Source organism: Pollachius pollachius (genome assembly GCF_949987615.1).
Source record: "Pollachius pollachius genome assembly, chromosome: 6".
Taxonomy (NCBI): Eukaryota; Metazoa; Chordata; class Actinopteri; order Gadiformes; family Gadidae; genus Pollachius; species Pollachius pollachius.
This window is the reverse complement of record NC_136939.1, coordinates 2,589,342-2,612,353: the sequence shown is the minus strand read 5'-3', so window position 1 is coordinate 2,612,353 and position 23,012 is coordinate 2,589,342. Positions and strand designations below refer to the sequence as shown.

Sequence of the window (23,012 nt, the reverse complement as noted above, 5' to 3'; positions counted from 1 at the left end):
AATAACCGTGGACCTGGGCATTGAAACATTACTTAATGTTGTGTTCGATTGTACTCCATCATTGATAGCAACTCAAAGCTTAAAGGGCCCCTATTTACTACCTTTTACCCTCCAGTGACATCACAAGTGGCAGTGTCTCTACTTGTGCGGTCACTAAGGGTAGAAAGGTACATTTCTTAATAAGAGGGAAAAATCAACCTAAAGGATTCAACGGGTATTTTCTAAGACAATGGAGGTTCATGTGCGTCACACGGAATCTAACAGGCTCCAGACTTTTGCTGAGTAAATGTCTCATGAATCACCTTGTGGAATAACTATGTGAGTAAATCATCATCTACTTGTTCCTATTTTTGATTTCTCGTCTGGAATTCTCCCGTCAGTTTCTTTGAATGAGCCTGAACTTCTTCATCATTCAAGACTGAACCGAAGGGTCAGAAAAGTGAAATGTTGATTACGTTTGTTTAAAGATGCTCGAATGTTGGTTTGGTTCCAGTGAGTCCGTCTGACCTGAGCTGTTCTAGCCTGTCCGCGGTTGCATGGTGAATCTGTGTTTTCCTATCAAGTGTGACTCTTTTTAAAAGGCATGCACTTTCAACACGAGCGACAAATACACTGCCACACCCGACCACGGTTTCTGCTCGGACACAATTTCCAGTGGCGGCTGGTGATCAAAAATGTTGGTGGGGCACAGTAAAAGACAGGGTGTCTGAGGTTCCCCCCCCCATAAAAATTGATTTCCTGTATTCTGGTGCATTTTGGGGATGGCCACTACCTATTTACCTACTATTCATTCAGATTCATAGCCTACATCCTGACTTGCAGGGCCTGGACAAGCTTACACTGCATATACACAGCTCTCATTAAAGTAGTTAATGACCTCAGAGTGAATATGGATCATAAAAACATTTCCATCCTCATACTCCTTGATCTGTCAGCCGCATTTGATATGGCCGATCACAACATACTCCTAGACCGCCTTAATAACTGGATCGGCCTTTCAGCCACAGCCCTATCATGGTTTTACACTTATCTCACAGGCAGAAGTTATTTTATCGCTCTTGCTAACCAAGTCTCGGACACACATGACATATTCTCCGGTGTTCCATTCTTGGACCCTTATTGTTTTCTTTGTATATGCTGCCACTTGGAAAACTCATCTGTGATCGCAGAGTTAACTATCATTTCTATGCTGACAATACTCAATTGTACATCTCTGTAGCTGCAGACGACCCCAATGCTCTCACTTCCCTCAAAAATTGTGTGTCTGCAATTACATAGTGGATGAGTGAAAACTTTCTTAAATTAAACGAGGACAAAACTGAAATTCTAATCATTGGTACTGAGGTGCAAAGAGATATAATGTTAAGACGATTGGGAAGTCTGAGTGTACGAAATAAGAATACAGTAAAAAATCTGGGTATCATTATTGACTCTGATTTGGATTTTAAATCACATATCAACAACACAACAAAGATTGCCTTTTTTCACCTGAGAAACATTGCCAGAGTCAGACCTTACCTATCCATGGAAGATGCAAAAAAATTGATGCATGCATTTGTATTTTCACGTTTGGATTACTGCAATGCACTTCTAACTGGTCTACCCCCAAAAAAAATAGAAAAACTGCAACTTGTTCAAAATGCAGCCGCCAGAGTTTTAACAAAAAACAGGTTGAGAAATCACATCACTCCAATTCTAGCGTCACTTCACTGGCTCCCTGTAGCTTTGAGGATTGATTTAAAAAAATATTTTACTTGTTTTTAAAGCACTACATTGTTTAGCACCCTTGTATTTATCTGACTGCTTGTCCGAATATGTCCCAACTCGACCTCTCAGGTCCTCTGGTGCCGGCCTGCTTAATGTACCAAAGATGAACGGAAAAAAGTATGGTGAAGCAGCGTTTTGTTTTTATGCACCAATGGCCGGGAACAAACTGCCCCTACAAATAAGAACAGCAAAAAAGTATGGTGAAGCAGTATTTTGTTTTTATGCACCAATGGTTGATAGTTTTAAGAAGCAGCAGTTGATAGTTTTAAGAAGCAGCTTAAGACGCATCTCTATGCTGCTGCTTTAAATTAATTCCACCATCTATTTGTTTTATCTTTTTTTTATGGTTATCTCTAATATCTTTTTTATGCATTGAAAGTGTTTTCATTAATTCATTATTTTTATGTATTTATTTTATCTTATGCTCTATGCTTTTGCGGGTCTCTTGCCTCTGATGAATGTGTTTTGTTGTGTATTATCTTTATTTTGTGCATGCAAAGCACTCTGAGCTGCATTTTATGTATAAAGGGTGCTATACAAATAAAGATTATTATTATTATTATTATACAAAGCTACTTTATGGCCATTCCACCAGCCATTGCTATTTGACCCATTGTTTTTATTCTGATATTGAGACAAATCATGATCACTGTCCTATAACGTCCATTTTTTGTGAGTCTCAATGTCTACTTCAAATGCAGTTAGAAATATAGGACAGTTGCTTTATTTTGTTTATATGCCACAGGCCGAAAGACTAAATTAATATGTAACTTACTTGCTCCTTTTAAGTATAACATTGCTTGGGGAGTCCAATTCCACCACTGAAAAGGGTGGAAAGTGCTTACAACTCTCTGCTAGTTAGCGATCCATCTCTTCTCTACATGTAGTTGTGTTGCGCAAATTCTGCTGAGGGAGGTAGCCTATTTGATTGATTTGCTGAATTGTCCAATCATGTGGTGATAACAAAAAAGAAAAGTGATACCATTGGCCTGGGGCGCACACTGGTGCGACCCGAGGGTGAATTTTCTTGCGCCAATGAAAAGCTGTCTCTGAAGAAATACACTGCTCAATGTCAAACTTCTTATTTAATGACAACGATGAAGAAGCCCTGCAGCAATACACAAAATAACAACATAAGCTACAACCATTAATTCCTACATGCACATGTCTAACATAAATATCTTCAGGAACTTAACCAACCTTGACAACAACTAAAGTAATCAAGAATTATATTGGACTTACATGAATAATGTTAAACAGCTTAATATCTGTAACAGGAACGTCTGTAATGCTGGCAAACACAATAAGGTCGACTCCTAATTGAGCCGGTTAGCGGTCTGTAATCCAACACTTTCCCCTAGTGGCCGGTGGTAAATTCTGCATCCCCCCCCAGTCCGAAGGACTTGTTCATGGAGGGACGGTGGAACCACGACACAGTCGTAATATAGGAGGACGCCATCCTGCCCGTAGATGGACCACAGACTGGCGACAGACTCGCTAGGACAGGGTCATTAACATCAACCCTACCCTCATGCTGGATCAGGTACAGCTGCCGTCTCTCGTGCGAGAAGGGACCATGAGATGGCTCCTAGTTCTTGTGCATCGTCACGAGTGGAAGCCATAAGTGCTGATTCTACGGCGTCAGGTACGCTTGGCGATCCCAATGAGAGGCCGTTTGAAGAGCCCGAGCGGGAAGGATGCCTCGAAGTTGCATCGGCGGCATGGTTGCTCTTGCCAGGCAGGTACACCATATCAAAGCGCCATGGGAGGGTACGCTGCTTGAGTCTGAACAGGCGTGAGTTTGTTATCTCATCTTGCGGTCGCCGAAGATCTTCACAAGGGTCTTATGGTCGGTGACTACAACAAGGTTGTCACATCCTTGTGTGAAATACCGTGCCTGCTCCAGGCCCCAGGCCACGGCCAGGGCCTGTCCTTCGATGGCCGCATAGCGTTGCTCCGCCGAGGATAGGAACCGTGAACCGGCGAGGGTGATCCGCCATCCTCCTGGGCAACAGTCAGGTATGCCAGAAGTGCAGCTACAATGTTGTTGGAGCAGGAAGTAGCCAATGCCACGCCTGGACCAGTCAGGGCGGAGGCAGGTGCGCCTCCACATGTCGTAGATCTCCACGCCTTCACGGATGGCCCCAATTATGGCTTGTTTGGACGCCTGGAAGGCTTCCTCCAGTTCAGGGGACCACGAGAATTTGCAGCGTGGGCTGAGGAATGGCCTGAATAGCGCCATAGTGTCGCGCAACTGGGCATAGTTCGCCACCTGGTTGACCGAAGGGCATGATAAAGGTAGTCAGACGACGATCCGATACACGCAGGGGAACACTATGGTAGCCGTTCCAGGCGTCCGTGACGGTTTTCCAGGCGTCCCTCAGGATGCGACGTGCGAGGTGGAATGGGGATTCAGTGGCGAAAGTTTCACGTTGGCAGAACTTGTTGAGAGGTGAGAGGGCCACGGTCCTGTGGGGGGAGACGTCGTGCTTCCTCGTGACTACCATACGATGGCACCATGTCACTGGTTCGCCGTATGGCACACATTGAATGACTCCAAGGGCTTTGTCCCAAAGGAGGTCTTCGTAGACTCTTTGCTGCCAGTGCAGAGGCACAATGGCTGCAGTGTGGCATGCCTTTGGCGTGGCTGCTGGGTCCACGTGCATCTCGATGGGTGGCCCTTCCATGCAAGACAAAGCTTGATGAGGGCAAGTGTTGAATGTAGATGAGGCGTATCTCTCTAGCAGCCAATTTCTCATCCGGCCGTTGTTCTCCGGTGTGCAGGGGAACGGCATTGCCTGAGGCCGTTGTGGAGGGGCTGTACGCTTGGGGCATGAGCACTGAGTGTCCTGGGATTACTTTGGTCTACGCAGCCACTGTAGGCAGACCTCGTAGCATTCACATACAAGGGCTTGATCGGTGTGTCACGAGCGCCAGGGCCACCCTCGTCTCTGGGTCCTTCTCCACTGTTACTCGATGGGAAGTCCGCAGGGAAGAGGCCGAGGTTAAGCAACGACTCGTAAGAGAGGTACATTGCCCGAACCGAGCTGCTCACGTACACCATCGAGCGGCAGGACGTAACACCACTTTCACTGGGGGCTGTTGAGAGCCTAGCGAAGAATGCTCCCTCAATGGCTATGGGGGAGCGGTTAGGGGCTGACAGGCTAAGATTGACAGGACGCAGGTCATCACACGAGAATCCGCAGGCGAGGAACTCCTCTAGAGACCAAAGATCAGATTGTGTGCCAGTGTCTGCAATGGCGGATATGTTCACTCCATCGTCCGAGCCTCGTTGGTTGATGCTGTCGTTGGTCCGACTGACCTGTCAACCGAGATGGCGATTAAGACTCGGGGGAGGTCTCTCAGCTTGGCCCGCCTCCATTCACCCCTGGAGAAAATGTGGTGCCCGAGCCTGATGGGTGAGGGATTACTGACAGTGCTGTGTGTCGTCCGAGCGCGGCGACGGCCCCCGCAGTGTCGGCCAGGGCGTACTCTGAGTTGAACCGATGAAATCTGGGAGATCGGCACCGATTCCATGGCAGCCTGCTGACTGTTGGTTGATGGCTGTTGTCGCCTCTGCTGTCAGTGGGCCCTATAGCAGCCGACACAAATCTGGTGGGGCTTGGTATTCCAACCGCGAGAACCCTCTGTGAAGACCTTAAAGGTGCTTTTACAGCCCGGGCACGAGGCTTGCCTAGCCCTGTCTGTTGGGGCTAGGGTCGTGGCAGGGCTCGTCTGTGGACTCTTCCGTAGGTGCCGGAACGATGACATGGCTGACAGAGTGGGCGACGGGAGAGCATTGCGGGCCATTTCCTTGTTTTCAACGACTGCAATAACATCGTTGACTGGTTTCGTCAGAATGTCAGGCATCCCCAGTGTCCCACGGCATATGTCTGAGTCATTAATCCCGTTGATCAGAACATAATGTGGTCGGTATAATCTACATCCTTGCCACACTCACATACCGCAATATAGGCACATGTCTCCGCCTTCCCCCGCACCCAGGTGGTGAAGGCACGGAATGCTTCATCACGTTCCTGGTGCAACTGAAGCAGCTTGGTGCACAGGACACATGTGGCCGGAATGACGGCTAGTGAACGCATGGCAGCGATCATATCCACCAGGGGTCCGGAGGCGATGGGATTGGCTTTCAACATGTTGTCTCCAAGTTCAGGCCCAGTGCACTGAAATAACTGGAAAGGGGCGTAGGCAGCTCCAATGCCTGAGCCGGTGCGAAAGACATCCCAGCGATGGATGAACACGTTCCATTTCTCTATCGTTACGCCAACATCGACCTTAGGCCGATCAAGTTTCGGGCCATGCAGAGTCGGAATTTGGGCCGGCGGGTTCCGATGGACAAGTCCATGATTCGTCAACAGAGCAATGGCGAGTGCTTCAGACACATCTCCGGTCTCGAAAGCGCAGCCAGGAACAGTACATCCAACAACAACCATGGCTTCTTCATGAAGAAATACAGTCCTCGATGTCAAACTTCTTATTTAATGACAACGATGAAGAAGCCCTGCAACAATACACAAAATAACAACATAAGCTACAACCAGTAATTCCTACATCCACATGTCTAACAAAAATATCTTCAGGAACTCAACCAACCTTGACAACAACAACTATAGTAATCAAGAATTATATTGGACTTACACGAATAATGTTAAACAGCTTAATATCCTCTGTAACAGTAACGTCTGTAATGCTGTCAAACACAATAAGGTCGACCCCTAACTGAGCCGGTTAGCGGTCTGTAATCCAATAGTATCCCCTAGTGGCCGGTGGTAAACTCTGCAGTCTCTGCTTGATAGATAGCAAAAAGTTAGCGAGCTTACATTGATTTCAACATGGCCAGTGCCCCTGACTTGGAGGAGGACTTTATTTCGAGCGACCAATAACTAGCCTAGCCCAAATCATTGACGTTCAGACGCATTGAAATGGTTGCTGGCAGTGACAAGTATATCACACAATTAAACGAGGATAAACGCTATGTATTTTTGTTGATTTATTTTGTATTGATAATAGTTTATTAAAAGTTAGCAGATACATTCAAGTGAATATTTCATGGCGGGGCGGCGCCCTAGCACCCTCTATTGACCCACCGCCACTGTCGATTTCTACGGCCATTTCTGCCCTTGGAGTGCAGAAACCCTGAAGACATTGTACATAAGAATGTAAAAAGTCCAGAGTAAATACTCTTTTATTTTACATGTTAAAAAATATAGTTAAAATAAATATGTGTTACAAATTTAAAAAATGAGGTGATTTTGTATCAGATGATGAAGCGTCTTACTAGCGAACGTTCACGTTGTTGCACAGTCACTCGAATGGTTCGTTGGCATTGTTTTGAAATAAATGAATAAATGTGTTTACATTCAAAAATTGTTTTGGATACAAATTGTATAATGGTCCGTTCAATTATTTATGCGTTGTGAATTTCAGTTGAAATAAATATTTTTAAGCGTACATGTTAACGATCCAGAATCCTTGACGATTGACGCAGAGAAGTGATCTGATTTCAGGTCAGCGCTGAGGGACACTTACCTGCTGCAATAACTCTTTCTACTTTAAATGTATTTTAACAACAGAACCAAACATGTTTAGTTAAAAAACGGTTGAATGTTAAATCACGGTAGCAATCCAAGTATCACTATTCACTATATCACTAAGTATCTAGCAAGGCTGCAGCCTTCACTTTGGGAAAAAGTAAAGTCACTTTTTTCCAAAGTGAAGGCTGCAGCCTTGCTAGAACACTTCCTTGCTATTGGCGTCATATGGAGATGAGGCTAGAGTGCATTAAGACGGCACTGTTGCTGTCTTAATGAGAAACTGAGTACCAGCAGGGAGACCCTGGAACAAATTCCACTCAATGTGTTACATTTACATTTACATTTAGGGCATTTAGCAGACGCTTTTATCCAAAGCTCTCTCTCTCGCTCTCTCTCTCAATCTCTCTCTCTTTCTCTCTCTCAATCTCTCTCTTTCTCGCTCTCTCTCTAGCCCTCTCTCTTTATCCCTTTATCCCCTTTCGCTGTCCTCTCTTTAGAAACACACATACTAACAGAGAGGTAGAGAGAGAGAGAGAGAGAGAGAGAAAAAGAAAAGAGAAGGGCTTGGGAGAGGGCAGGACCAACCACTCCCATTACCTCTATGTTTCCATAAAATAGCTAGAGAGAGAGCGAGAGAAAGATAAAGAGAGTATGAGAGAGATGGAGGAGAGTCACTTCACTGAAGCCATACCCCTCTGCCGCTCGCTCACTGAGCGAGAGAAAGAGAGAGAGCTAGCGAGAGAAAGAGCGAGTGATAGAAAGAGAGAGCTAGCGAGAGAAAGAGAGAGAGAGAGAGCGAGTGAGAGAAAGGGAGAGAGAGAGAGTGGAGCAGACTGCAAACAGCCTCAAACGCACACTTTATATATATATAGTACAGATAAGTTTACAAAAAATATATTTTTAAATGTTTTTTATCATCATGTTTTTTCTTTTCACAATGACAGGTGAGGCTCTGCCTCCCCTGACCGCACATCCCTGGCACACACACCTTCAACCAGGAGGGCTACTGACCTAACAGCCATTACTCTCTATTCAGACGGACTGCTGTCTCCTGCTCTCATAGCTCTGCTGCTCGTGCGTGCACTGTGCGCATGCCCGCCGGGGTGAGTTGCAATAGCAGCGTAGCCCCAATTAACAGCTCTTTGCTCTTTGCTCTCTTTGTTGAAAATCGAATCGGTGATGGATGAAGTATTCGAGGAAGCCCCGGAAACCCGGGTCGATGAGTAGCAAATCACCACTAAATCGGATCCCCACATGAATCTCGGAGTCGTTTTACTATTGGTCCAAAGTCGTGAAAGTTGAAACGTCAATGAACTGCGTGTCCGTGGGGGCGGAGCCAGGGGTTAGGGGCGGAGCCAGATGTTAAGGGAGGAGAGGAGAGGACGTCATGTTTAGAAAACGAAACCTAAGGTTCATAGAACCAAAGCAACCCGACGTTGAAGTAGTTCTCTCGTTCAGTAGAAAAATAACACGCATTTTGGAGCAAATAGTCTGAAGGGTAGAAACCACAACTAGGTGAGTAAAAAAGCACAACTTTGGAAGAAGATTAAACCTCTCTTTCTGTTATGGTCATGGAATTAGAAAAATAATGGTATTGCTCATTACATAAACCTTGTCGTCTGTGTCTAGGATGGCCTCTGCTAACACTTCCTGCTCTGAAGAGAACTTTTCATGTACCATCTGTCTGGATGTGTTCAACAGTCCAGTTTCCACACCATGTGGACACAACTTCTGCAGAACCTGTATTAATAATTTCTGGGACGAAAAACTAGAGTACAAATGTCCCCTTTGCAACGAGCTTTTCCACACTAGACCTGATCTACGGGTCAATATCCTCTTATCAGAGATGGTTGATCGGTTTGGAACGTCCGTACGAGTAAAAGAGCAGCCTTGGGTTGAACCAGGAGAAGTTCCCTGTGACGTCTGTCCTGGGACCCAGCTGAAGGCTGTGAAGTCCTGCCTAGTGTGTCTTATCTCTTACTGCCAAACCCACCTGGAGCCACATCAGAGAGTCGCAGTCCTGAAGAAACATCCGCTGGTCGAGCCTATTGACCGTCTGGAAGACAGGATGTGCGAAAAACACGACAGAATCCTGGAGCTCTTCTGCAAGAAGGAACAGGTGTGTGTGTGTCTGTTGTGCACAGTGACGGACCACAAGTCACATCCTGTTGTACCTCTAAAGGAGGAATATGAAGTGAAGACGGCCCAGCTGGGGAAGATAGAGGCTGAAGTTCCACAGATGATCCAGAAGAGAAAACTTAAGATTAAGGAGATCAATGAAACAGTAGGATTGAGCAAGAAAGATGCAGACAAAGAGATAGCTGATGCTGGGCAGGCTCTCACTGCTCTGATAGGCTGTGTTGAAAAGTGCCTGAATGATTTCAACCAAATGGTTAAAGAGAGGCTGAAATCCACAGAGAATCAAGCCAAAGGCCTCATCAAAGGGCTGGAGCAGGAAATAGTAGATCTGACCAAGAGAATGTCAAAGGTGAAGCAGCTCTTACACACTGAAGACCACCTCCACTTCCTCAAGGCCTTCGGATCCCTGAAGGATCCTCCACCCACCAGGGACCGGACGACGCTTGCGGTCCGTCCTCCGTCTTACGAAGGGGCCTTAGGGAAGTACCTGCATCAGCTGAAGGAGACACTGGACATGGAGATGAAGAAGCTGCCTGGTGCTGAACTGAAGAGGGTCCAGAAGTATAAAGGTGATGTGACTCTGGAACCTCGTACAGCTAATTACTGGCCAACTGGTTCAAGATGGGAATTGGAATAATTTCGATCCCCAATATTCGGGATTTAGATAGCATTTATCTGTCCTTGCAAGGCAGAGCTTCACCTTAGGGAGATCTTACTTTGAGGTCCAGGTTAAAGGCAATACTACATGGAATTTAGGAGTGGCCAGAATGCCCGTGTCAATATCAGGTAACATCACATTCAAACCTAGCCATGATAACTGGATTCTTACCTACAACAAGGATGGGTTGGTATTTAGTGATGACACTGCTGTCCGTCTCCCTCTGAAAGCTGAGATCCAGAAGGTGGGGGTGTTTGTTAATTATGATGAGGGTCTGGTCTCCTTCTATGAAGTGAAAACCAGGGTTCATATCTACAATGCTACTGGCTGCACCTTTAAGCAGCCTCTCTATCCAATCCTCGGTCTAGGCAATATTTATGAAAGCTCAACATCTGCCCGTCTGATCATCTCACCTGTCAATCAAATAGACTAGGACCTTTGTTTGATTATGAAACGAACAAACCCCCAAAACAACTAATGTTGTTTCATGACTTAGAATCTCTACCATGTGAGATCCGAGAGAACATAACCCTGACATTAAAAAAAGAAACCCTTTGTAAAGGATAACTTTACATTATATTCATCATTTTCAGTTTTTTCCAGTCTTAAAGGTTTATTGTTGTACAATTGTTTATGGGTGCAGTTATGTAGAACTATTTTCGGGGATTAATGTGTGCATCATAATAATCTTATTACTAATTGTTTATATTTAGGAGTCATAAATGACGGCACAATATAACGTAAAAACACATTTCTGATTTCAATAAAAATGGGAAAAACAGCTGATGAGCCAATTATTTTTAATGTCCAATATACAACAACCCAACATTTGTAACAAACTTACGCAAAGGTCACAGTGACTACATGTAAAGATTCTCCCCATGTGTGTGAGTATGTGTGAGAGTGACTTTATGTGAGCTCTCCTCTGATCTTAGTTTCTCCTCCCTCCTTCCTCTCTCTTCTCTTCCTCCTCTTTCCTAGCTTTGCTCTCCTTTCTAGCTCATCCAGGATTTGTTAATAATTGCCTTATATACTCGGGACTGAACCGAAGGGTCAGAGAAGTGAAGTGTTGATTACGTCGTTTGTTAAAAGATGCTCAAATGTTGGTTTAGTTCCAGTGAGTCCGTCTGACCTGAGCTGTTCTGGCCTGGCCGCGGTTGCATGGTGAATCTGTGTTTTCATATCAAGTGTGACTCTTTTTATGCAACGTCCACACAAGCGAGAAATACACTGCCACACCCGACCACGGTTTCTGCTCGGACACAAATCCGATTTCTCCGGCCACTCCTGCCCTTGGAGCGCAGGAACCCTGAAGATATTGTACATAAGGATGTAAAAGGTCCAGAGTAAATACTCTAATCTTTTATGTTAAATATATAAATATGTGTTACAAGATTTTAAAACGGAGGCGATTTTGTAACATGAAGCGTCTTACTAGAAAACGTTCACGTTGTGTTGTTGTTTTCTGTATTCACCATCAAAATAAGCTTTAAAATATTGTTGAATTTGTTTTGAGATAAATTAATAAATGTGTTTGCATTCCAAAATTGAATTGGATACAAATTATATAATGTTCCGTTCAATTATTCATGTGTTTTATGCGTACATGTTTACGATGGAGAATCCTTGACGATTAACGCGGAGAAGTGATGTGATTTCAGGTCAGCGCGGAGGGACACTCACCTGCTGCAATAACTCTTTCTACTTTAAAAGCATTTTAACAACAGCACCAAACATGTTTAGTTAAAAAAACGTTTTAATGTTAAATCAACACGTTGACCTCCTAAAGCACCACGAGAGCCCGGTGACTGGGGGTCGGGGGTCCCCGGGCGGGCGGTTTCCTAGGCGACGGTCCCCTAGGTGACCCGGTACACCTTGCTGAGCAGCACCTCCACCCGGTCGGCCCCCAGGTGGCAGAGGTCCAGGACACACAGCAGGTGGAACCCCTCCAGCTCCCCGGCCGTCTGCAGGACCTCCTCTGGAAGACACAGCGGAGCGATGAGAGGAGACCTGGAGCCTGCAGCCGGACCCCAGGAGACCTGGAGCCTACAGCCGGACCCCAGGAGACCTGGAGCCTACAGCCGGACCCCAGGAGACCTGGAGCCTACAGCCGGACCCCAGGAGACCTGGAGCCTACAGCCGGACCTGGGCCCGTCTGAAGGGAAGTCTGACCCAGGGGAGGGATGAGAGGAGACCTGGGCCCAGTTTTAAAAAAAAATGTAATCTGGAACAAATGAATCCGGATTTGGAAATGCCATGTTTTGCAATCAAGGATCACCTTATCCATTGTACTTTTATGCCAGTTTTTAAAGGAACATTGTATCGGATCAATGATCCAATTCCAAATACTGAATCCACCCTTCCGATGGGATCAGGATGATCCTGTTTGTTCTTTTCAGATCAAATGTAAGATCGGATAACATGAACTGATTTTAGTTCGGAAACCCTCTTTTGCTATGAAAGACCCAATTCCAAGATTTGATCCAATCCGTGATCCCAAATCCCACTTGATTGCTTTTGAAAAACTGGGCCCTGGAGCCGACGGCCGGACCGGAGCCTGTCTGAAGGGAGGCAGTGACCCAGCAGACGGGGTCTCACAGGTTCTGATGCTTCACGATCAGGTCTGGAGCCACCAAGACACAGGTGTGATGTGTTCACACCTGTGTCATGTGCGTGTGATCTCGTCTGCTTTTCTTTAATGGGCTGAGAGTTCTAGGAAGGGGGGGGGGGGGCATGTTATCCCCATGGTTATGACCCCGGGGCCACTTTGTGATACTGTCTTGGCACCGTCGTTGTGTATGAGCTATTAAAGGTTGTGTCGGCGATGATGGGTGACGTCACTTCTGTTGGTATTTGAAGCGAGATCCCAAACAAAAAGAGCCAGCTCGCCCCTCCCTTCCGTGTTTTTCGTGCATCCAGTGAAAACGATCATGAACACAGCGCAAAACTAGCCTGGTCCTACCAGACTCTCGTACTTCATCATTGACTAACGTTAACTCACTTGAAGGCGGGTGTCTGTTGAAGTTCAAAACTATTGGATCTGCCCAGTGCCACTCTGGACCTGCCATAACCAATCGCTAACGTTTGGCCGGGAATCACGTTGCGCGCAGGCTGTAAGAAAACCAAACACCGTTCGTGAAGACGTCCGTCAACTAGGGCTGACTTTAACGTCGTTCATCTCAGCCACTCCCTCTGTCCGCTGATTGGACGCACAAAATTTGGACGGAGAAAACCCACTAACATACCGCAGACCCAGACCTAGTGCTGAAGGGAAATTCAAATCGAGCGGAAGTACTTAGGCCGGCGGGGCCAGGCTAGCGCAAAACCCCATAACACCCACCCCTTGTCGGTGATTGGTTGGAATACTTTTTATTTTGGTTTTTGAGTGGTTGGTAGTACCATCTGTTGGCTACAGCGACGCGTTTTTCTGACGGCCTGCTTGTGGGGCGGGCAGGTAGCGGATCATGAGGAAAGATAAGATGAATGTGATGATTTACGCGTCGGCCTAGAATCGCTGACGACGTTGCACATGAAATCTGCCACACACACTGTGGGGTTATACCGAGAAGATCAACACATGACAACGTCTGAGGGCAAAGCAAAACGGTTTGGGGTTCACTGGCTCTTTGAGGGGTCCCTGTTTCACCCCCGGGTGTGAAGTGGACCCACCAGTGCAAGCCGTTCTAAGACCTGCTCTGGGGTGACCTCACAAGGGCGGGGGGGCCTACCTGGGGAGGGGAGGTCGGAGGTCACGGGGTCACCCAGAGGGCACAGGAAGCCGGCGGAGAGGAGGGAGAGCAGGGAGTTCCCGTGGGGGTCCAGCGGTAGCCCCTCGGCCCGGGGGTCTGCTGACGACGTCACCGGGCAGAACGCCGCGTCCAGCGCCACCTGCTGGTTGATGCCTGAACAACAACAACAACTCAGAGGATCCTTGTTTACTCTCTGGTCATTTAGCAGAGGCTTTGAGAACCGAACCCAGATCCTTTGGGCTAGGAGCCCCCTAACCTGGACCCGATCCAGATCCCTCGTACGTGGGGAATGGGCCATTTAATGATTGTTCATTGACAAACGAGGTAATATAAAAAAACATTAATTCAAACATTAGTAGCCTACAAACAAAATAGAATTCATTTTCATTTGTATTTCATTTGTTTTCATCATTTGTATTGCATGGCTCTGGCTTTCTTTTGGTTTATTTATTGGTTGCTTGTTTGCTATGTAAAGCGCTATAAAAATACAATGTATTGTTATTATTATTATTATTGTTATTATTATTGTTAGTATTATTGTTATTATTACTGTTGTTATTATTGTTGTTATTATTATTGTTATTATTGTCATTATTGTCATTATTATTGTTAGTATTATTGTTATTATTACTGTTGTTATCATTGTTGTTATTATTATTGTTATTGTTAGTATTATTGTTATTATTACTGTTGTTATTATTATTGTTGTTATTATTGTTGTTATTATTATTGTTATTATTGTCATTATTGTTATTATTGTTATTATTATTGTTGTTGTTATTATTATTATTGTTGTTATTATTATTATTATGGCTCAACTGTCCTTTGACGTTGAGCTCCTCCGCATCGAGACGTGGCCCCTTGAGTCCAAAGTGGGGGTCCTACCTAGTATGGTGGTGTGGTAGTACCCCGGCTGCCCCCCCGGGGGGGCAGTCCGGCCGGGCTGGGGGTCCGGGGGGGCCCAGTGGGAGGAGGGGAGTCCGCTCCAGGACAGCAGGGAGCTCTTCTCCTCCAGGGAGAACCGGCGGGCCAGGCTGTCCGGCTGGAGCCCCTCCCCACACAGGTGGGTCGACACCTCCCCGCGCTGCCTGGACCAATCACGGCTCTCCCAGCGGAGCGGCGGGCTCTGCTCTGCTGCTGGGGGGGTCACAGACTTTATTAAAGGGGACGGATCATACCACCAGGTGTGAGTGGGATCAGCCGTTACAAGCCGTTTCTGACATCACAGGTGGGCGTGTCCGCCTGGAGGTGTGCGTGATAGATCAGCCTCCCGGCCTACCCAGTGGGCCGTAGCAAACGTAGCTCATCTGTCCGTCGCTCATCTAGGGGGACACGCCCACCTGTGATGTCAGAAGCTGCACATCTTCTCAGCGCCGTGTAACGGCTGACCCCACTCCCGCCTCGTGGTACAACCCCTTTAATCAGAGGAGCCGGTCCAGGTGAACACAGAGGCGGAGCCTACCGGGGTCGGAGGGGGGTTCTACCCGTCCTTCCTGGCTGGTGCTCCCTGCGTCCAGGAGGTCAGACTCAGACCCTGAGCTGCTGGCCTCTGGAGGGTCCAGGCTGGAGGGCCCTCCCGCTAGCCTGGGGGGGGTGGGGGACAGAACCAGGAGAACCCGGACATGTCAACTCACAGCGGGTTCAAACGGAGGGTAGGGTTTAAGATCGTCACGACCCGTAAGTGGGTCATCGCAGGGGGGGGGGGTTCGAGACCCAGAAAACATCTTTAAAAACACGACAACGCGCCTCCTCTGTCTGATTTGTCTTTCTTCGTCCTGGTAATGATAATGTTTGGCTCAAGTTGTACGATAAGAATGTTAATTGGTGGGTCCTGGAGTGAAATTAGCTCTGGGGGGGGGGGGTTTCACGCATGAAACACCTGGTTTCATCTGTGAATGTAAATTACCTTCTTGTTCTCATCTTGGCTCGAGTCAAGTAGAAGCGATGAAAACTTCTGAAAACATACAAATCAATATTATATATATGAAAGTATTATATATTCTTTTTATATATAAATACACACATGTACGTGTATATGGATGCATATCTTGTACATTAGGCTATCATTTTTGAGGGGTAATCAATTAGATATTTAAAAACGCACCGAGATTGTACAGAAAATGTGTCTGAATTAATTAAATGTAATTCCACGATGCTCGCCTCTTTTTAGGAGTAGTCCTCCTTGTGATCGACAGGGACGCGACACCAGGGGGCTCTGTTCGACCTCTACTCCCGTTCTTCGTGTGTCCAACATCGCGATGTTCTGATGCCGATGTCGCTGTTGAAGCCCTTGAAGTTCCCGCTGAAGCCTCACCTGATACCTGCCGGAAGGTACAGGAAGGTAATTCAATATATATAAAAAACTTATAAATAACTGTTTATAAATTGTAACCAATGGAAATCGAACTAGACTCACCCACCCCTTTTTTTATTTGACCTAGACTAAGTTTTATAAATAAATACAAAATAAATGAATTATGTTGACGCTACGTAATAGCCTTATTGATTGCAGAACCTTTTTGTGTGCAGGCTAAGCTTTGGTTGTTTCAGCCTCACTTGGCAGCATTTAGTCGCTATGGATACGAATGACCATGGTGGGTAGAATGTAAACTAGTGTTCTGTTCACCTCTCCCCCGCCGGGACCCGAGGGGTCTGGGTTCGGCTCTGAAGGGTCGGGGTGCGGCCGGACGTATCGGACGGCCGTGATGAGCCCCTGGACGACGAGCCGCTTGTGCTCCCGGTAGCGGAGGGACTCTACCGCCCCCTTCAGGTCGCCCGCCGCCACAAGCACCACCGGAACTGGACCAGTAAGAACACGCAGATTCATTTACATTTACCTCAGTTTTACTTCCACTGTTCATTTCCAAATAACCACATAGAGCTGAGATATAACAACAGCATTACTTTCCTCTGGGATCAATCAAACCATCTGAAAAGCAGAAGGAAACTAGGTGTACATTTGCTAGATTTAAAGAAAATACATTTTAAAAAAGATCCAGAGGAAACTGAAATCTTCCAATTTCTAGATATGAGCCCCCTAAAGGAATAATTTAAATAAAAAAAAGAATTTGATTAAAGATCAAAAGTCTTTCTAAATTCCAGAATTCCATAGTCCCTCCAGAAGGTTCTAGTCCCTCCAGAAGGTCCTAATCTTTTCCAGAAGGTCCTAGTCCCTTCCAGAAGATTCTAGTCCCTTCCAGAAGTTTGTGGTACCTTCCAGAAGGTTCTAGTCCCTTCAGAATATCCTAGTCCCTCCAGAAGATCCTAGTCCCTTCCAGAAGGTCCTTGTCCCTTCCAGAAGATCCTAGTCCCTTTCAGAAGGTCCTAGTCCCTTCCAGAAGTTCGTAGTCCCTTCCAGAAGGTTCTAGTCCCTCCAGAAGTTCGTAGTCCCTTCTAGAAGGTTCTAGTCCCTCCAGAAGGTCCTACTCTTTTCCAGAAGGTCCTTGTCCCTTCCAGAATATCCTAGTCCCTTCCAGAAGATCCTAGTCCCTTCCAGAAGGTCCTAGTCCCTTTCAGAAGTTCGTAGTAACCTTCCAGAAGTTCGTAGTCCCTTCCAGAAGGTTCTAGTCCCTCCAGAAGGTCCTTGGCCCATTTAGAAGGTCCTAGTCCCTCCAGAAGGTTGTAGTCCCTCCAGAAGGTCCTTGTCCCTTTCAGAAGTTCCTAGTCCCTTCCAGATGTTCGTAGTCCCTTCCAGAAGGTTCTAGTCCCTCCAGAAGCTTCCCCTCACCAGAGCCGTTGTGCAGGGGCTGTGTGAAGACGGGCGGGGCAGGGGGGTAGCAGTAGTGGCCCCCCACCAGGGTCTTGTCCAGGACCACTCCGTCCTTCAAGGTCTTGGTCCACCTGATGAACTCCTTCACCCGGGGGTCAGACACGTACGGCTGGCCTCGGTGGTGGCCTGGCATAGAGTCAGTATAAATATTATACATTTATAATAATATATCAGGCATAGATATATAGGGCAACCACATTTATAATAATATAGATATATATCATGTATAAATGTATACACCAACCACATTTATAATACCTTTATCCTGCATAAATATATCTGTCAAACATATTTATAATATATATATCAGGTAGAACCTTGAGTTAGCAATATTATAATTAGGGGTCCGAGCAGCGAAGCTGCTTGGCCCCTATTGTTTCTGTAACTTTTTTTTTTGTAGGCACTGGTGATCCTTAGGTTGAGGGTTCGAATCCTGATTAGAGCATTATGAACAAGCTGAACATGACATTCTGTCTTTGCCACTCATTTAAGAAACACAACATTGAACAGCACCTGAAATTCATCAGGCAATCAACATTCCGGCTCATTAGTTTCCAAGAATCGGTCTGCCAAGACACAGTATGGCATTAAGGGGAACATCTCCGTTAAACATTTTTCCTTCATAATTAACTCTGTCATATTTATATTTCTTCCGTTAGAGTTCTTGAGGCTGCAGTTCAGGTTTATAAGTGGAACATCTTTCCTTAAATATGACAATTATATGTTACATTTCTATATCTTCCATTAGTGTGTTCTTGACTTTAAATTTTGCTCGGACCCCGTTAATCACCTCTTGCGGTTATATTTACAATTATTATAGTATTACAGTCCTCATTTACATAGTCTAAATCACCTCTATTCACCCTCAAATGTGTTGCAATATAATAATCTAAATTTTAGGGTGAAAGGGGATTAACTACGCTTAGGGAGATATTTACTCTTATAATAGGCAGAAAACTTTGGTACTACTTCTATATATACTGTTTAGTACTAGTTTAGAACTAGTTACTAACCTAGGAGACGTGCAGTGATCCTAAGGAGAGAGGTCATTGGTCCTCGTTCAACCTGATGATTGATTGGTTGATTGATTGATTGATTGATTGATTACCTGTGATGACAATTTGCGTCTCACAGCTGGAGGTGAGGAAGGGAGCCGATGTCCCCGGACACACCCTCATCTGGGTGCACACCAGGTAGGTCACTGATGGAAGCACAAGCCGTTCAACACCAACTTGATTAGTCAAGCGCTTCATACAGTGGAAGAGCGGTTGGCAAGTAGCCAAGCGGCAGGGCATGTATATTATTTTTTATATATTATACATAAATGGTCCTGCATTGAGTTAGAGGACAAGATGTTTATAATTACTAATACTAATACTAGTACTAATCAGTATGCAGTGAGTACAGTATGAACACGAAGAGTACACATCAGTATGCAGTATGTATGTACAGTATATACATAAAGAGGGCTAATCAGTAATCCACCAGGACTAGGTGATGCTGTGTTTGATCCCGTCACTGTGATTCAGACTAATAAAGTTGTGTTGACTCACTAGGGCAGATGGCGTGGAAGACGTCGGGCTGGGAGCAGGAGAAGATCTCCAGGATGAACGGCCGCTGAGAAGAGCCGTCCAGTGCGTGGACCCAGCGGTACGTCCAGAACTTCTCGGGCCCTGAGACGGAACACACAATCTGGGTCACTAGTACTAGCGGTCGGGTTAGTCAAAGCTTTGACCCTCACGGATCTACAGGGGGTCGAGCTACAGGACATTGACATTAACATTTGGGGCGTTTAGCAGACGCTTTTATCCAAAGTCGACTTACAATAAGCACATTTGTCAGAAGAAAGAGAAACAACGATATATCTGTCGGTACAGTAAGGATAGAACTCATAGAACTCATAGAACCAAGTGCCAAGCACTAACAATCACTAGGTTAACCCATTCCCCGCCTACAACAAAGATAGCTAGGATAAGATGATAGGACACTGAGTAGCCGGTAGGAGTTAGGGGGCGTCTTGCTCAGGGGGGCCTTTAGGTAGGCTGAGGACATTGGGGATCGAACCCAGAACCTTGAGCGGGCTGAACAAAACCAAAACACTACACCAGGATCCCTAACAGCCAGGTAGGAAGTCATAGTAGAGACCGGATTGTTCTCCTTTAAAAGGGGCGGGGCCTACCCTTGTCACTCTGGCATCTGATTCGTTGGACGCGGCCGACGAACGTCACCAGGCCGATGACATCACAGGCCGAGTTGGGGGCCAGGTTCTCCAACTCAGACCTACGGGAAGACAGGCGGGTCAGAGCGGCTCTGGAACGTTCTCCTGGAGGAAGTTCCCCCGGAACACTAGAAGCCCCTGGAAGTAGACTTCACACGGCCTTCGGCCCCCCCTGAAAGACGTGTCCCTGGGGGTCAGAGGTCGAGGGTCACGGAGGAGTGAGTTCAGTACCTGCAGGTGAACCTGTAGGCCACGTCAGGCAGACCCCACTGGACCGGGAGGTTCTTCTGAGGAACCACGGAGAGAACCGGGGCCGTGTTGCGGCGGTTCAGGGAGATCTCTGAGGAGGAAGAGGAGGAAGAGGAGAACAACTCACCATCCAGATCGTTCACGGGCACCTATCACACATTCATAACTGTCTTGTTTTCAACCACTTCATCTGTGTTGGCTTCCTGCTACCATCACATGTCTCTCCGTCCAGGTCAATATCCACGATTTAACAAAAGCTTACAAGAACAAGAAGAATTTGAGCGCCTGTGTCAGGACCTTTCGGTGGAAGCTGCTCTCCCATCGAGTGTTTGGGATTTCATTCCAACTCTACATCTCAAGACAGAGCGAGGACTTCATCAACATCACAAAGCATCGAAGAACCTCCGCCAAACCCAGAGAAACCCAAGGTGACACCAGGAACCAGGAAACTGTGGAACACCACCTGACACACAACACGCCCCCCCGCGCACCTTTTGACCTGAACACCCTGAGGCAGTGGTGCTCCATCTGTGGGCGGGACCTGTTGGCGTAGCTGTCCTTGACGGTGTACTTGTGGATGCAGAGGACGGCTCCCACATGGAGGCTGTGGTACCAGTCCAGACACAGCTCGCTCCACAGCACCAGCGACATGGCCCCGCTCTGGTCCGCCACCTCCAGGTACGCCTGGGCACAAGGGGGCAGCGCTGGGTCTAGCGGCTAGGCGTTCAGACGTAGCCGCCAGGGTTCTAACCGTGGGGGAAGACACTTGTGACGCACGTCGGGAAAAGAGTTCAGTTCCACTTCTTGGATGCGTTTGATCCTTTATTCTTTCTCTTCGTAAACACGCTAGAATACAAACTGGTACCAGTGACCGAATATTGAATTGTGGTGTGTAAGTGTGGTAAAGTGCAATCAAGTGCGGTAAAGAAGAGTCAAATCGACGAGGCCTGGTGTCCATTACCGGCAGAGACACTCACGTGGTAGGGGTAGTCCGCCTTCTTCTTCGCATCGGCGATGTCACACTTCCCGTAGTATCTCAGCCTGGATTTATGAATGACCCTGACGAGGAGGGGCGGGCCTCCCCGCGCGTAGCCTAGCGACGACTCCAGGTCACACAGCAACGTGATGCTAGACACTAGGGGGCATGGGAACAGCCAGTCAGCAGGGGGCGCTGGGAACGGTTCGGTCGTCAGGTTAGAAACATGACAACACTTCAGCTCGGATAACACAGCCCATCGTTATCTAAAGAGACCAACAGGCAACTCTGTGATAGAGGTTGTTAAGGAGCAGGTAGGTGTTAGACAGTACAGAGACAGGTCCTTAAGGAGCAGGTAGGGGTTAGACAGTACAGAGACAGGTCATTAAGGAGCAGGTAGGGGTTAGACAGTACAGAGACAGGTCATTAAGGAGCAGGTAGGGGTTAGACAGTACAGAGACAGGTCATTAAGGAGCAGGTAGGGGTTAGACAGTACAGAGACAGGTCCTTAAGGAGCAGGTAGGGGTTAGACAGTACAGAGACAGGTCATTAAGGAGCAGGTAGGGGTAAGGCAGTACAGAGACAGGTCATTGAGGAGCAGGTAGGGGTTAGACAGTACAGAGACAGGTCATTAAGGAGCAGGTAGGGGTTGGACAGTACAGAGACAGGTCATTAAGGAGCAGGTAGGGGTTAGACAGTACAGAGACAGGTCATTAAGGAGCAGGTAGGGGTAAGGCAGTACAGAGACAGGTCATTAAGGAGCAGGTAGGGGTTAGACAGTACAGAGACAGGTCATTAAGGAGCAGGTAGGGGTAGGGCAGTACAGAGACAGGTCATTGAGGAGCAGGTAGGGGTTAGACAGTACAGAGACAGGTCATTGAGGAGCAGGTAGGGGCAGAGACAGGTCATTAAGGATCCTTTCGGGATTTGAACCCAGACCCTTTATGGTACATCATCTCACCGTCCAGAACCAGGTCCGGCGTGGTGCGTGGGGGAAGCCACTGCTCTCCTTCTGGGTCTTCGTTGTTCCAGAGAGGGAGGTAATGTTTGCTGCTCGTCTTGAGAGGAAAGTCATCTCGCACCCCAACGTTCTCCATGCCATGCTTGGTCAGCACCGGCAGACAACCCAGGTCCTTTCATACGGAGTGCATTGAGTGCAAACGTTACTTCTAAAACGCCGCAAACGTCAATGAGGTCTCAATAGTGCCACTGAGTCCCCCCCATAATACCTTGAGGCCGTCCAGAAGCGGACTACTCCTCGCCCCTGCATCGCATTGGACCTTCTCGATGCAGATGTGGCCCTGGCCCAGCCGCTGCTCGTTGTACACGAAGGAGCAGCCGGTGATGCGGATCTGCACCCCGGGGCGCAGGGTGTTGCTGTGGACCAGCCGGTTCAGACTGCGGTGGAGGACGCCTCTGGTCCTCCACACGCCGTCCGTCACCGTCACGTCGTAGGTGTAGCTGTCATGTGGATCGTGGAGCTGATCACTGCAGAAAACCTTTTCCGATAGGTACCTCTGGACGGAGATAACGGCCACGGGCACCCCGTCGTCCACCGTGACTTTCAGAGACCGAGAGGAGAATAGTTGTTCTAGAGTCGTTTCTGCGGCTGGAAAGTCACTACTCACTCTGTTGTTATCGTTTCTGTTAGTACTGAGTGATGACGCAGCGCCGGCCGGGGCGCTTTCCATCACGGACCACCTACTCGCTAATGTTTTAAGATTTAATATCGCTATGATTCCTCTTTCTTGTCGTGTTAACAAACCTGCGGATGGTTTGTTTACAAGCCCAGGAAGTATTAACGGTAGCTCCTCGGTGACGTCACGATATCCTAACGAACCGTTTTCTCCCCGACTTTCAATTTTTTATTTATTAAAAACATATGTTTGTTTCGTCTTAGTGTTTTCCTGTGTAACTGAAAACAGACACATT

The 23,012-nt window shown here is 47.1% G+C and overlaps 2 protein-coding genes across 3 annotated transcripts; one reads left to right on the top strand and one right to left on the bottom strand.

The window, feature by feature from the left end:
• Positions 1-8,737: 8,737 nt before the first annotated feature.
• Positions 8,738-10,284, top strand: LOC307076794 (E3 ubiquitin-protein ligase TRIM47-like). Its single transcript, XM_079737939.1, has 2 exons — positions 8,738-8,837; positions 8,952-10,284. Exon 2 carries the CDS (start codon positions 8,953-8,955, stop codon positions 10,096-10,098), a length of 1,146 nt encoding a protein of 381 aa, XP_079594065.1. The 5' UTR covers positions 8,738-8,837; position 8,952; the 3' UTR covers positions 10,099-10,284.
• Positions 10,285-10,565: 281 nt separating this feature from the next.
• radx (RPA1 related single stranded DNA binding protein) lies at positions 10,566-22,836 on the bottom strand. Of its 2 annotated transcripts, none has more exons than XM_079737935.1 (16): positions 22,310-22,836; positions 22,042-22,213; positions 21,082-21,239; positions 20,596-20,788; positions 20,087-20,195; positions 19,817-19,917; positions 19,191-19,310; positions 18,746-18,838; positions 17,596-17,763; positions 16,495-16,667; positions 16,029-16,189; positions 15,775-15,822; positions 15,331-15,452; positions 14,754-15,005; positions 13,848-14,021; positions 10,566-12,097 (listed from the first exon to the last, which is right to left on the bottom strand). In XM_079737935.1, the coding sequence occupies exons 1-16, from the start codon at positions 22,769-22,771 to the stop codon at positions 11,976-11,978; spliced, it is 2,628 nt and encodes an 875-aa protein (XP_079594061.1). In that variant the 5' UTR covers positions 22,772-22,836; the 3' UTR covers positions 10,566-11,975. The 2 variants fall into 2 exon arrangements, with proteins under 2 accessions (XP_079594061.1, XP_079594062.1); XM_079737936.1 differs by having other exon boundaries at positions 14,754-15,002.
• Between the last annotated feature and the right edge of the window lie 176 nt (positions 22,837-23,012).